At 38.8% G+C, this 14,254-nt stretch overlaps 3 protein-coding genes across 12 annotated transcripts in view; 1 reads left to right on the top strand and 2 right to left on the bottom strand.

Annotated features, from left to right (window-relative positions):
• Positions 1-13,350, bottom strand: part of TRAPPC13 (trafficking protein particle complex subunit 13) — a 38,994-nt gene extending 25,644 nt beyond the window's left edge. For 5 of the 6 annotated variants that reach the window (XM_032145164.2, XM_032145165.2, XM_032145166.2 and 2 more), the window contains exons 1-4: positions 13,233-13,350; positions 2,908-2,976; positions 2,232-2,331; positions 492-576 (exon numbers count right to left, since the gene is read on the bottom strand). In XM_032145164.2, the coding sequence (XP_032001055.1) occupies positions 492-576; positions 2,232-2,331; positions 2,908-2,976; positions 13,233-13,278 (300 nt within the window). In that variant the 5' untranslated portion in view covers positions 13,279-13,350. Of the gene's footprint in view, positions 1-491; positions 577-2,231; positions 2,332-2,907; positions 2,977-12,141; positions 12,330-13,232 lie in introns of those variants that run through there. The other variant, XM_058433872.1, reaches the window with a different exon arrangement.
• On the bottom strand, positions 7,643-13,304 carry SHLD3 (shieldin complex subunit 3). Its single transcript, XM_032145177.2, has 2 exons — positions 13,233-13,304; positions 7,643-8,874 (listed from the first exon to the last, which is right to left on the bottom strand). The coding sequence occupies exon 2, from the start codon at positions 8,752-8,754 to the stop codon at positions 8,002-8,004; it is 753 nt and encodes a 250-aa protein (XP_032001068.1). The 5' UTR covers positions 8,755-8,874; positions 13,233-13,304; the 3' UTR covers positions 7,643-8,001.
• The window catches only part of TRIM23 (tripartite motif containing 23), a 36,086-nt gene continuing 34,194 nt past the window's right edge, over positions 12,363-14,254 (top strand). The window contains exons 1-3 of one of the 5 annotated variants that reach the window (XM_058433869.1): positions 12,363-12,431; positions 12,882-13,032; positions 13,885-14,189. In XM_058433869.1, coding sequence (XP_058289852.1) covers positions 14,109-14,189 — 81 coding nt within the window. In that variant the 5' untranslated portion in view covers positions 12,363-12,431; positions 12,882-13,032; positions 13,885-14,108. Of the gene's footprint in view, positions 12,432-12,796; positions 13,033-13,332; positions 13,404-13,457; positions 13,554-13,884; positions 14,190-14,254 lie in introns of those variants that run through there. The other 4 variants (XM_058433870.1, XM_058433871.1, XM_032145163.2 and 1 more) reach the window with 4 other exon arrangements.

Below are 14,254 nucleotides of genomic sequence, written 5' to 3'. Positions count from 1 at the left end.
TTGTAGCTGCCGTAATTCCCATGTGTTGTGGGAGGGGCCTGGTGGGAGATAACTGAATCACGGGAGTGGGTCTTTCCTGTGCTGTTCTCATGACAGTGAATAAGTCTCATGAGATCTGATGGTTTTATTTATTTTTATTTTTGGGGGCATGGAGTATTACTCTGTCACCCAGGCAGCCTGGAGTGCAGTGGCACAGTCTTGGCTCACTGCAACCTCAGCCTCCCAGGTTCAAGTGATTCTCCTGCCTCAGCTTCCTAGGTAGCTGGGATTACAGGCACATGCCACCACTCCTGGTTAATTTTTGTATTTTTAGTAGAGATGGTGTTTCACCATGTTGGGCAGGATGGTCTCGAACTCCTGACCTCAGGTGATCCACCTGCCTCAGCCTCCTAAAGTGCTGGGATTACAGGCATGAGCCACCACGCCCGGCCTAAAAAAAAAAAAACCTTTGTTAAAGACTAAAATACATCCCAAGTAAGAATGTTACTTACTTTTACCAATATGTCTTTTACAACTTGATTGCTATCATTATGAACGCTGATATAACTGGAAAAGGTCTCTCCCAAAAATATATTCCTGTAAAATAAAATAAGTATTTAGGCAGAAATCCATTCAGGTTTTTTTTCTTTTTTTTTTTTTTTGAGACAGAGTCTCACTCTGTCACCCGGGCTGGAGTGCAGTGGCATGATCTAGGCTCACTGCAAACTCCGTCTTCCATGTTCACCCCATACTCCTGCCTCAGCCTCTCGAGTAGCTGAGACCACAGGCGCCCACCACCACGCGTAGCTAATTTTTTGTATTTTTAGTAGAGACGGGGTTTCACCATGTTAGCCATGATGGTCTCGATCTCCTGATCTCATGATACGCCCACCTCGGTCTCTCAAAGTGCTGGGATTACAGGCGTGAGCCACCGTGCCCATCAGGTTTTACATTAAATAATCTGTTTGAGAATCACTAAGAACTTCAAACGGAGAAACATTTACCGAAGGATAGAAATCTTGTGAAATAGTGCTTCAACATTCCTTTGTTCACACTAGGCCACTCATTCATTACCTAGTGCAATTCAAAATATGGATGTTATCTATAAAACACGATATATCTTGGCCTTTGACTACTGTACAAAATGCCACCCTCACTAGAGATAAGACTCATTGAAATTAGATCTATGCTAAAGTCTTAGGATTTGTATCTGAATAGGTTAGAGAAAGCCAAGTTTCCATTCTTGAAATAACTTATTCCCTGAATCTAGAAGAGATCTAAGTTACTGATATTGGGGTATTTTTACCAATTTATTTTATTTCCTAAGTTACTTGAATAAAAATCACCAGTGGTTTTATTTTACATAGTTTTATACTTTTTACATGAATATATTTCCCAGTTTTTCAAGAGGCTAGTCAATGACCACATTCTGTAAAACTATAAGAACAATCTGTAAAATTTCTTTTTGTCTCAAATTCTGTCTGTTGCAAACAGAGTGGAACCAGGGGCTTCTACCTTATTATTAATCTAGAATAACAACACAGCTAAGAATAACAGAAGAAATAAATTTAGAGTTCCTAATTAGCTGACAAGTCTGATAACTCATTTTGGGAGAGGACTATGATGCAAAAAACAAAGAGTGGCTTCTGAAAAAGACATTTACATTAGTAGTTAAAAGACTATGTGGCCATTAAAAAATATAGTAAGATCTAAAGAAGAAAGTTAAAATTCTATTATGCTAGGAACCACTATTAACATTTTATTTTGGTATATATCTTTTTTTTAATAACAGAAAACCATAATCACATAGTATGACTTTTTAATAATATTTTTGCCCCTCAAATGTATCATGTCCTAGGCGCGGTGGCTCACGCCTGTAATCCAAGCACTTTCGGAGGCTGAGGCAGGTGGATCACCTGACGTCAGGAGTGCAAGGTCAGCCTGGCTAACATAGCGAAATACCGTCTCTAATAAAAACTCAAAAATTAGCCAGGGCAGTGCGCACGCCTGTAATCCCAGCTACTCGGGAGGCTGAGGCAGGAGAACTGCTTGAACCCAGGAGGTGGAGGTTGCACTGAGCCAAGATGGCACCACTGTACTCCAGCCTGGGCAATAGAGCGAGACTCCATCTCAGAAAAAGAAAAAAAAAAAAAGAAATGTATCATGAGCATTTCCCCATCCCATGGTTCTTTTTTGAAAACATAACTTGTAATGGCTTTACAAGGTTTCTTATGTGAATATGTCATTCTTACCCAAAATTTTGTGGTAAAGTCAGCATTTCTCCCAACATTAAAACTTCTGCACCATTAACAGTTGAAGGATCATCTCTCATCAGCTGGTTAAAGAGATCTCCTGAATGAAGAGAAAAACATAAAATTCTAACATCTACCTTTTAAGTAACTTTTACTTATATAAAGAAATAGCTGGGAGAGAGATTTTAAAAAACAACCTCTTGACAAAGATGATATTGAAAAAGTCTAACTTCTAGATTTTAATACAACAAAACATGTCAAAAAAATTCTGATCTCACAGGGAATGGAAACTTTAGAAACAAAGAAAAATGTACATCATGAGATAGAAAATATACTAGAGAAAGCCCCAATAATTCTAAAAAAAAAGGGAATGCTAATACATACATTGATGCAACATTTGAGGATGAAGGCAATTTTAATAGTATTATGAATATGAATGTATCTTAAACTGTAAGTCTCATATTACCATAAGATATCAACATAATTTGGGCTTGTAGAGCATAAGTAAGGCCTGTTACTCAGATGGCCACCTTTCACATGATACAAAAATAGGCAACAAAGAATCCAGCAAATGGTTAGCATAAAATTCACAGGGCTAGGCTTAGTCCAGGGTAATGCAGGCAATTCAGGTTTCAACTTTTCCCCAGGTGCAAACAGAGAAAAGCATGTGCCATACCAGGTAAGTCTTTCTCTTCACATGTTACCGGGATATTGGTGAATAAAGTAGGCTTAGTCAGCCGCATCACTGTGAAGTAAAAAAGTAAAAGAAAACAAAACATTAATACTGCTTAGGGTTAATATTCTCAAGTCTAGTGTATGATATTCGTCCATTTTATACTAACATAAAATATAACCTAAATACTTCCTAAACATAATACTACATACTTCCTATATCACACATCAGTGATTTATTAAGAATTGTAATGTTACAAAAAGAATTTTATATAAGAACCATTTATTTACAACCTATGAATTATAAAAATTAAATGTAAATGCAATATACATTCATTATAGAAAAACTGGAAAATATAATTTTTAAAGCTTAAAGAATATTAGGAGCATAAGGCTTTAAAAAAAATTAAAAATTTTTAAAGCATAAGGCTTTAAAAAAAAAATTCTAAGTGACTTCGCCGTGAACAATATCAACAAAATATTAACATTGGAAACTCAGTAAGTGTTTTTTTTGTTTTTTTTTGTTTTTTTGAGACAGCCTTACTCTGTCACCCAGGCTGGAGTGTAGTGGCGCGGTCTGGGCTCACTGCAACCTCCGCCTCCCAGGTTCAAGCGATTCTCCTGCCTCAGCCTCCGGAGTAGTTGGGATTACAAGAATGCACCACAATGCCTGGTTATTTTTTTTTTTTTTTTTTGTATTTTTAGTAGAGATGGGGTTTTACCATGTTGGCCAGGCTGGTCCCTAACTCCTGACTTTGAGTGATCTGCCTACCTTGGCCTCCCAAAGTGCTGGGATTACAGGCATGAGCCACCACGCCTGGCCAAGTGTTTCTTTAAGTAATATTAATTCTGTGTAGAAATTACAAAAATGTCAGAAAACATATAGGTTTATATAATTCCAACCAAAAGTAAGATTTATTTTTGGAACATGAGAGAATGTGTCTAAAGTTTATCTAGAGAAACAAATACATGAAAATAAGCTAAGGAAATTAACAGAGAAAAAGAAGAGGAAGAACTGAATTTACTACATATTATAACATATTTAAGTCTGTAATCAACTAATTGGCTTATTAATGTAAGACCATACCGATATATTAGTTTTTCAAAAAAAAGATAGGATATACTTATATAAAGAAATAGCTGGGAGTGGCCAGGCATGGTGGCTCACGCCTGTAATCCCAGCACTTTGGGAGGCCAAGGCAGGCGGATCATGAGGTCAGGAGATTGAGACTATCTTGGCTAACATGGTGAAACCCCATCTCTACTAAAAATACAAAAAATTAGCCAGGCGTGGTGGCGGGCGCCTGTAGTCCCAGTTACTCTGCAGGCTGAGGCAGGAGAATGGCATGAACCCAGGAGGCGGAGGTTGCAGTGAGCCGAGATTGCGGCACCTGTACTCCAGCCTGGGCAACAGAGCAAGACTCCGTCTCATTAAAAAAAAAAAAAAATAGCTGGGAGAGAGATTTTAAAAAACAACCTCTTGAAAAAAAAAAAAAAAAAAAATCAATTAAAGGATTAGAAGTTAAAAAAATCAATTAGCAAAAGGATTATTCATTATCAGGTGCAAAGACATGGTTAGCTATCTGGAAAAATAAAATTTAACTAAAAAATTCACTTTAAATATAAATAGACAAAAATTAAGCCACAGAAAAGTTAAAAAAATGAAACTGAATATTTATTAAATATAGTCTAATGAGAGTAAACACTATAATTTTTTTAAAAATCTTTTTCAGTTACTTCTAAAGACTGTTGACCACATCAAAATAAAAACAAAAACATAAAATTAAAAAATCATAAAAACTTGTAAAATTTTTCAGAAAATGAATCACAGAGGGCTAGTTCATTATTAAAAGTATTCCTTCAAATCTGGCTGGGTGCAGTGGCTCACGCCTGTAATCCCAGCACTTTGAGAGGCCGAGGCGGGCGGATCACGAGGTCAGGAGATCGAGACCACGGTGAAACTCTGTCTCTACTAAAAATAAAAAAATAGCCTGGCGTTGTGGCGGGCGCCTGTAGTCCCAGCTACTCGCAGAGGCTGAGGCAGGAGAATGGCGTGAACCCGGGAGGCGGAGCTTGCAGTGAGCGGAGATCGCCCACTGCACTCCAGCCTGGGCGACAGAGCGAGACCACGCCTCAAAAAAAAAAAAAAGGATTCCTTCAAATCAAAGCCAAAATACTATAAAGACTAGACCTACATGGTCAATTCAGAATATAAGTAATGTTCTAGCATATGTAAAAATGTACACCCAACTACTAATTAACCAACTATGGCATTCATATCAAATTTAGTGGCTTTCTCATTCTGGTTTCAGCTTAAATGTCATCTTTTTCAGAAAAAGAGTAACAGGTCATTCTGCTTCACTCATGGTACCTTGTATTTATCATGCACTATATTTATTTGTTTATAGCACTCCTTTCCAAACTTCATGAGGTGTAGGCTCTTATGTACTACGTTCAGTTTTGTAGCATCCATATTTGGTATAGGTTCTGCTATTCAGATCTTCCCTGAATAAAATAATTAGCACTTCATGAAAGTCCCTAAATAACTCACATTATTTTGAAAGTATAAGTTTCAGAAACTGAAGCCAATAACAACCTGCTATATTAAGCAGCTGGCTTTTGAAATAGTCAACAAATGCTACCCTTAAAATTTCTGAGGTTACTCTGTATAGCTAGCATTTACTGAGCATTTACTAGCGCCAGGCATTATGCTAAGTATTTTACAAGCTGAACACAATTAATTCTCATGAGTACTCTCTAAATTGGTATTACATTAACCCCAATATACAGATAGGGCAATGACAATGCCTGCAGAGGGTAATCTGCATACAAAGGATTATATTAGTAGATAAGTGGTAGAATCCAGATTTGAACCCTGGTGATTTCACTCTGTTCAAAAATAATTCTCTATAATAATTATTAATTATAAGCCTGGAGCCATAAACCTGGAATGTCATGCCTTACCAGAAACACCCCATGGGAATTCAAAGTAGGAATGTATTCCAAAGAGTATTAATCAGCTACAGATGAATATGGGGAGGCGTTTCCAACCTTCACTCTTATTTTTAACTACGAAAACAGATAAAAAGGTGCCCTGAAAACAGATTAAAAGGTGCCCTGAAAGTGATACACAGGAGGCAGTTTCTCCCAATTTAAACAGCTAAAATCACTGAGACAGGGTCTCACTTTGTTACCCAGGTTGGACTACAGTGGCACGATCATGGCTGACTGCAGCCTTGACCTCCTGAGCTCAAGTGATCCTCCTGCCTCAGACCCACCCCCTCCCCCTGCCCACCAAGAGGCTGTGACTACTGTTGCATGCCACCATGCCCAGTTAATTTTTGTATTTTTTGTAGAGATGGGGTTTCACCATGTTGCCCAGGCTGGTAAGTCCACTTTTAGTACCAGTTGGTGTTTTCTATTTCTTCCCTATTACTTTTTTCATTTCATTAGAAAACAAATCTGAATAAAGAGAAAATACAGTCTCAAGGGAATCCTGAAACATTTTTTTTTTTTTTTTTTTTAGTGTCCTGGAGTTCACCCAAACGTGTAGCTAACATATTTGCTTATTATAGGTTCAAATTTCTGTTATAAAGAAAAGTCCTATAAAGCTTCGTTTTTCATGATTCCTGTGGTTTAGCAGCGGATGAGATGGTGGGTAAAAAATGAACCTCCATTAAAAATAAAGTGATCCCAACTTGGTATTAAAAGCAACTTTTTTCTTCATATTTTCAGATTATGGCCTTTGCAGCAACTGGAGGCCATTATCCTAAGCCAATTTACGCAGGAAGAGAAAATCAAATACCACATACTCTCATAAGCGAGAGATAAACAATGAGTATACATGGACACAAAAAACAGAATAGACACTGAGGCCTATTTGAGGGTAGAAGGTGGCAGGGGGTGAGGACTAAAAAACTACCTATTGGGTATTATGCTGATTACATGGGTGACAAAACTCTTTGTACACCAAACCCCTGTGGCACACAATTTACCCATATCACAAATCTGCACATGTATCCCTTGAACCTAAAATAAAAGTTAGAAAGAAAAAAAAAAATAGCGGGCTTCCATTTTAAGCAACCTCAGCCATCTCAGGCTATGAAGAATCCCTCTGAAGGGAACATTTACCATGCATTATCAAGCTCCTACCATGACAGGCACTGTGCTTCAAGGTAAATACGTCTATATTCCTAGTAAGTGCAGTCTTATTTTTCTTAGGGAGCTGTTGTGTTTAATAGTAGTAATGACATGTAAGCTATGTGAGGGCAAGGTCCATGTCTGTCTCCTTCCCTAGTATATCCTAGCACCTAGTGCAAAGTAGGCATTTAAATATGTTAAACAAATATACATGCTTCTACAAAACTTGTATTGTTTTAATCCCTTTGAGCATTTTTATGAGGTGACGTGTAAAACCAATTACAAGATTATGCTTATGGGGAACCTACAATGACTCCAATCATCAGCCAAGTAATAATTAGCACTATCATTAATATTGAATTATCCGTATTAGAAGAAATAAACAATAATTCAACATTTGATACTTTCCTTCAAAACAGGTTATAGCCTTAAAGATAAATTATCATTTTAGGCAAAGTATACATTTTGTATCTTTGTTTGAAAACAGCCTATCAATTGTTATTACATATCTTTGGAAACATCATTATGAATCTAGACTAGTCTCCCATTTTGAACTACATTCATGCCACATAAATAGCATTCCAAAGAGAATTGTTTCGAGTTTTATTTTTTAAAAAATTACACGAGGTAAGGAAAAAAATACAGTAAAATTAGATTTTAGAGATTAACCAAAATCCAAACTATACAACTTAATTTATGACTATTTAATTCAATCACAGTTTGTAACAAAACAAAAGGAACAGAACATTTTTACCTTCAAATTCAGTGTAAACAATAACTTATTACATTTAAAAGAAGGCTGCCCATAAGTAGAACTCAGAAATTTCTTGACTTAATTGACAAGCCTAGGAATACTAAAAAGTCATTAAAAATTTTAAAACCTGTAAAAATTATTTCATCTCTTTCAATCCATATTCATTTCATTCAGAACATTCTTTTTGACTATCAATGGAATTCATTACATACTAAAAATAACACCATATTTATGCACAAATAAATTAATTTTTCCAGTAAGAGCTAATCTTCCTTTAAGAAGACTTCCCACATATTCACAATACATAATATCACAGAACACCCATATTTGGCCTAAATGCCTCTGAATTGTAGCATTACAAGATGGAAGTTCATTGTGCCTAATAATGTGATTGAGTTTTGTCCAAATGTCTTCCAGAGTTTGGCTGTTACAAATAGTGTGTTCTATTGTCCATCTTGCTCTATAAAGTGAGTGTAAATTTAGTGCCTTTAAACTATCTTGCAATTTTTTAGACAAAGGAGAAACCTTTTTAGTACAACTATTGCTGGGAAGGGAAATACTCCAAGATCTCCTCTTGTGCTGTTTTCCCTTTTCTGATTGTTTACCAAGATTTCCAGAATTAGTCTGTTCCTTCAGTGTGTGTGACCAGGTTAAATGCTGCTTTTTCAAGCAAGGTTGAAACTCCAATAGATCTACTGTGCAATCATAACTGTGTGACTTAGCATCATGTTCTGAAATGGTTAAGTACTGTTTCACATCTTCAGCTGCCTCTCCAGAAATCACAGGTGGTGATCTTTTAGGTCTGAGTGGAAGCTTGGACCCATCATATGGAAACCAAGGTATAAATCTTGATAGCGGACGAGTAGGAAAGTCTTGAATTGCTTTCTCTGCAATTTTTGGCAGTTGTGTGGGATCACTCTCATATGGTCGATAATGTAATATTACTTCTGTAGTCATTCTGCTGTAATCCAGTTACTCTTAGTGATGAGAAAATTTCTTAGCTGAACTCCTCAGAGCTAGAATGTTAATTTATTATTGCAAGATTGTCTCTCTTGCCAAATCAGAGGGAAACAGGACCTAAAGTAGAAGTATTGCAAAGAATAAGATATGGTAGGGATACCCTGCCTACCAATAGGCAGGGAGAAAAGGAAAAACAAAAACCAAAAACCAATCCCAACGTGGTATTTTACCAAAGTGCTATTGGTAAATGTGAATGTAATCTACAAACCTGAAAATTCTTTCTCTTACCAAAACAAGGAATCTGAACTAGATGCCCTATAAAATCACTTCCAGCCTAAAAATACTAGTAGTCAACATGTTTAACTCAATAGATATAAAGGACTTGGCAGTATTGATATTAATATATTAAGTAATAATAGTCTTAAAACTTTAGCAGAAACAAAGAGTAAATGAATGATTCTTAAAATATTGTTTTCATATGAATGAACAAAAAATGTAATATTTAAAAATTTGAGGCAACTAAATTGAGGACAATGAAATCACTATAAATTATAATCCAACATGGTGAAAACCCGTCTCTACTCAAAATACAAAAAAAAATTAGCTGGGTGTGGTGGCGCATGCCTGTAGTCCCAGCTACTAGGGAAGCTGAGGCAGGAGAATAGCCTGAACCTGGGAGCCAGAGGCTGCAGTGAGCCAAGATCGTGCCACTCAGTCTGGGCGACAGAGCAAGACTTCATCTCATTAAAAAAAAAAAAAAAAAAAAATTCTAATCTGTCTGAAAGAAAATTAATCATTTTATACTTAAAATTATATAGATTGGCCAGGTGTGGTGGCTCACGCCTGTAATCCCAGAACTTTATGGGGGCCAAGGCAGGCAGATCACGAGGTCAGGAGCTCAAGACCAGCCTGGTCAACATGGTGAAACCCCGTCTCTACTAAAGATACAAAAAATAGCCGGCCATGGTGGGGTGTGCCTGTAATACCAGCTACTCAGGAGACTGAGGGAGGAGAATCGCTTGAACCCGGGAGGTTGAGGTTTGCAGTGAACTGAGATCGCGCCATCGCACTCCCATTGCACTCCAGCCTGGGTGACAGGGCAAGACTGCGTCTCAAAAAAAAAAAAAAAAAAATTATATGGATTCCACCAAATATATAGATAGAATATTTGATGATTTCACATCATTCTCTGTAGTAAAAACTAAAACCATTAATATGGTTTAACTTTGCTAATATGGTTTAACCAGGCTAAGAACCAGTTTTGTGACACTGTCTTCTCCTCATAATCCAGGCAATTAAACAGTATGGAGACCCTAATACCATGGCTTTTGAATTCCAATTTGGAGGAGAACAAGAAGTCTAGACTCCTATTTTTTTCTCTTGGAGCACAGAAGTCCTCAAGTTGCCCCAAATTAAGTCACTGATAATAAATTCCAGCATATGGTGCATAGGCTCAAGAATGGAGCCTTCCAATATCTGCAAGTTAGGCTTCCTAATCAGGCCCAAAGCTGTCAAGAGCCATAAAACAGTCTTTTTCACATCCTAACAACAGCAGAAAAAAATAAGTTGAATCCCTTCTCCCCAAAAATCATTAGAGAATTACTTGATGAGGGTTCTCCCACTGCTAGGATAACCATGAGTATGGATTCTTGTCATCATGTCACAATATAATCACTGTCTGATTCTGAAGAGTTAGAAGAAATAATTTCATAATTCTTTTTACCTACTGATACTGCCCACTACCAGATCTGACAACTCTCGAATTCATAAATAATTGTGATCTTTAACATCCATAATTTTAAATATGGATCTAAATGTTATCATATATTCTTTCAAGAATAATGCACTAATGTTTTTCTTCCCTGTTCCTTATACTTTCACATCGTAAAACACGGCACTGAGAAATTCTCTTGTTGTCTAAAGTCAATCAGTGTTATACTCAAGGGACAATTTTTTTTTTTTTTTTGAGACAGAGTCTTTGTTGCCCAGGTTAGAGTGCAGTGGCACCATCTCGGCTTACAGCAAACTTCGCCTCCCAGGCTCAAGTGATTCTTGTGCCTCAGCCTCTTGGGTAGCTGGGACCACTGGTGTGCACCATCACGGCTGGCTAATTTTTGTATTTTCAGTAGAGACAGGGTTTCATAATGTTGGCTAGGCTGGTCTCGAACTCCTGATCTCAAGTGATCAGCCACCTCACCCAACCAAGAACAACAAGATATTATCTTTAACATTTTACATATTAAAAGATAAAGTGAACTTAAATGATCACTTAAACTAATACATTTGACATTCAGCATCAGTAAACTGAAATGTGTGAAAATTGTTGATTAACTAGAACAATGGGTTAACTATAAGATGGTACCAAAGAGGTTTAATAAAGTTGAAACTATCAGTCAATTTTAAAGCACTTGTCCGTTTAGGCTGCTTATTTTATTTTATTTTTTTTTTTGAGACAGGGTCTCACTCTGTCACCCAGGCTGGAGTGCAGTGGCGCAATCTCAGCTCACTGCAGCCTCTGCCTCCCAGGTTCAAGCGATTCTCCTGCCTCAGTCTCCCGAGTAGCTGGGATTACAGGTGTCCACCACCACACCTGGCTAATTTTTGTATTTTTGGTATAGACGGGTTTTCACCATGTTGGCCAGGCTGGTCTCAAAACTCCTGACCTCAAGTGATCTGCCAGCCTCGGCCTCCCAAAGTGCTATTACAGGCGTGAGCCACCACGCCTGGCTTAGGCTGCTTAAATATTCTTTTTTAGGTATCCTCTGTTTTGGAAAAAAAAGAATAACAGAAAACTAAAAATTCACAGTGGCAGTCTCTGTATCACTGGAATTTAACTTTTTGTTTGTTTGTTTTTTGAGACAGAGTCTGGCTCTATCGCCTAGGTTGGCGTGCAGTGGCGTGATCTCGGATCACTGCAAGCTCTGCCTCCCGGGTTCACGCCATTCTCCTGCCTCAGCCTCCCGAGTAGCTGGGACTACAGGCGCCCGCCACCACACCTGGCTAATTTTTTGTATTTTTATAGAGACGGGGTTTCACTGTGTTAGCCAGTATGGTCTCGATCTCTTGACCTCGTGATCACCCGCCTCGGCCTCCCAAAGTGCTGGGATTACAGGCGTGAGCCACCACGCCCAGCTGGAATTTAACTGTTTTTAATAGCTTCTAATTTGTATAAATCACACATAGCAGCTAATAGAACTGGTCCAAATTCCCATCAGAGTAGCTGGTAGAGGAATTATCTCTGAGAATGCTGCTTCATTCTTTAGGAGGCAACACGGACTCTTGGAAAGAGAGGCAGGCCTTGCGTTGAAACACTGCCTCAATCACTAGCTATGTGATCGTGGAAAAGCTGCTTAAACTCTGAGAATTAATATTTACTCCACATACTTGAAGTGAGATTGTGAGATAAAGAACATGACAATTAGTTGCTTTTCTTCTTTTCCCTCTTCTCCACGAGTAACAATCCATTTTAATCTCCATTTTAGTCTAGACCATTTGCTCAGGTTAAGCTTACAGGTCCCATCACTGTATCACTAAACATTACAAAGTTCCACAGCAAGAGACAATCTCGCTAACACAGGCATCATTATATGAGACTGATGAGCTTCTAGAAAGTCTGATGACTACATCATAATGGGAAGGATAAGGCGTTCCTCAAAATGGATGCCATAAGTGAAGTAAGTGCAATTCAATTGAACCCAAATGTCCATTGAGCATTTCCTCAGCTCATTCAAGAAGTCATTGTTAACGATATATTAAGGCATCCAAGAAACAAAAAGTGCATTTGTTGTAGTAAAAAACAAATAAAGCTGAAAAGATTTCAAATAAAAGGTTTCCAGAAAATAGGCATTTAAAAAATTGTCCAAAAAAAAGTCCTGCTGTTTTTTCCTAAATAATGATCTAATTAAATCACCAAACTTACTCAAAATGGCTGTGTACAAAAAATGAGAGTTGACATTAGATCTCGGACATATTTCCCACGTACACAGTGATTTGAAGTAAACTGCGGTTTGTTTTGAATAAATCTAAGTTATATGTTGTATTACTATGTATTGCTAAATTCTTTGCACTGCTGTCTTGCAATACTAATTTTATAGGGGAAGCTGAAGCCTGATTAACTTCGCCAGTGCCACAGGAAGAAACAAGAGACAGAAGGAAAAAGCACTTTGGATGCCCGCTGTAATTCACAGAGACCTCCACGGTAGGAGCGGGGCGTTAGCTTCTGCGGCTAAAATCTCGCGACTGAAGCAGCACAGATCAGAAAGAACGATTTACCAGGTATCTACTTCATTCTAGAAAGGGGCCCATAAACCTAAAAAGCGTCCAGGCGAAATCGCTTCCTCCCACTTGGCGGCAAAGGACAGAGCAGGAGGGCGAGCACTGAGTGTTTAAGAAGGATGAGGCCTACCTGGCAAAGGCTTAGATAAATAGGGAATGCAAGAAAACAGAAAAGAGGACTCAGGTTCGCAAAAGTTTACCTTTTAGCGCCAGCAGGTGCTCCTGTTTAGGGGGATTCACTTCCATTTTGACCGGCACTTCTGACCCACGGCCTACGGGGGCTGGGCAGGTTCAACTTGGCCCGGAGGAAACGGAAAACGTCGCGTTTGGCAAAACCAAAAGTCAAACGCACTCTCAACTTCTCTCAGGTGGTGGTACCTTAAATTCTCTTACTATGTCCTTTACAGACTGGCTTCTTTTCACCAAGTCAATTTCTTCTATTTTGGAAACGTAGGCATAAAATGCTTTGTTTTCCATCTGCAATCACACATCGGGACTGCAGGAAAAGAAACCACCCCTCGGTAACAATACGCGGCCTCCCAAAGGCCAACGTTGCCGGAGTTTTTTTTTAAAAAAAAAAAAAAAGAGAGAGAGAGAGGGAGAGAGAGAGGAGAGAGAGAGGAGAGAGAGAGGAGAGAGAGGGGAGAGAGCGAGAGAGAGACATGCTGGGATTTGTAGTTTATGCAAAAACCGCGTTGCATGCAGGGAGATGCCCGTATCCCCTCACCGCCCTCAGTTTACACCCTGGCTGGTTTGCGATTCGAGAGGAAAAATCATTAAAGGATCTGGAGTTTCACCCCAAAACTTTAATTCTGTTTTATCCCTTCTTTTTTTTTCTTGTCTTTCCTCCAGCAGCTGCAGACTACATAATGAAAAATAACAAAAGTGCCGCGAGGCTGTGCAACTAACCACCCGACGACTACGGGGAGGAGGACTAAGAGTCGGCTAAGCGGCGCCCAGTGTCCTACTGCGCCTGTGCGCCGGTGGCGCGCGCAGAGGCCTCTGGGTAGGTGGCTCAACCCCGCCTCTCAGTTGAGGACTCAGAAGGCTGTATCTGTGGCGCTGCCCCTCCGAGGATGGCTACCCTGGTTGTAAACAAGCTTGGAGCGGGAGTAGACAGTGGCCGGCAGGGCAGCCGGGGGACAGCTGTAGTGAAGGTGAGGGACCTTGCGTGCTCTGTTCTCCACCATCGGCCTCCCTTCGGTTCATCCTGGAGACCTGG

Source organism: Hylobates moloch, unplaced genomic scaffold (genome assembly GCF_009828535.3).
Source record: "Hylobates moloch isolate HMO894 unplaced genomic scaffold, HMol_V3 SCAFFOLD_23, whole genome shotgun sequence".
Lineage (NCBI taxonomy): Eukaryota > Metazoa > Chordata > Mammalia > Primates > Hylobatidae > Hylobates > Hylobates moloch.
The sequence above is the reverse complement of the archived record's forward strand: the minus strand, read 5'-3'. Positions and strand labels throughout refer to the sequence as shown.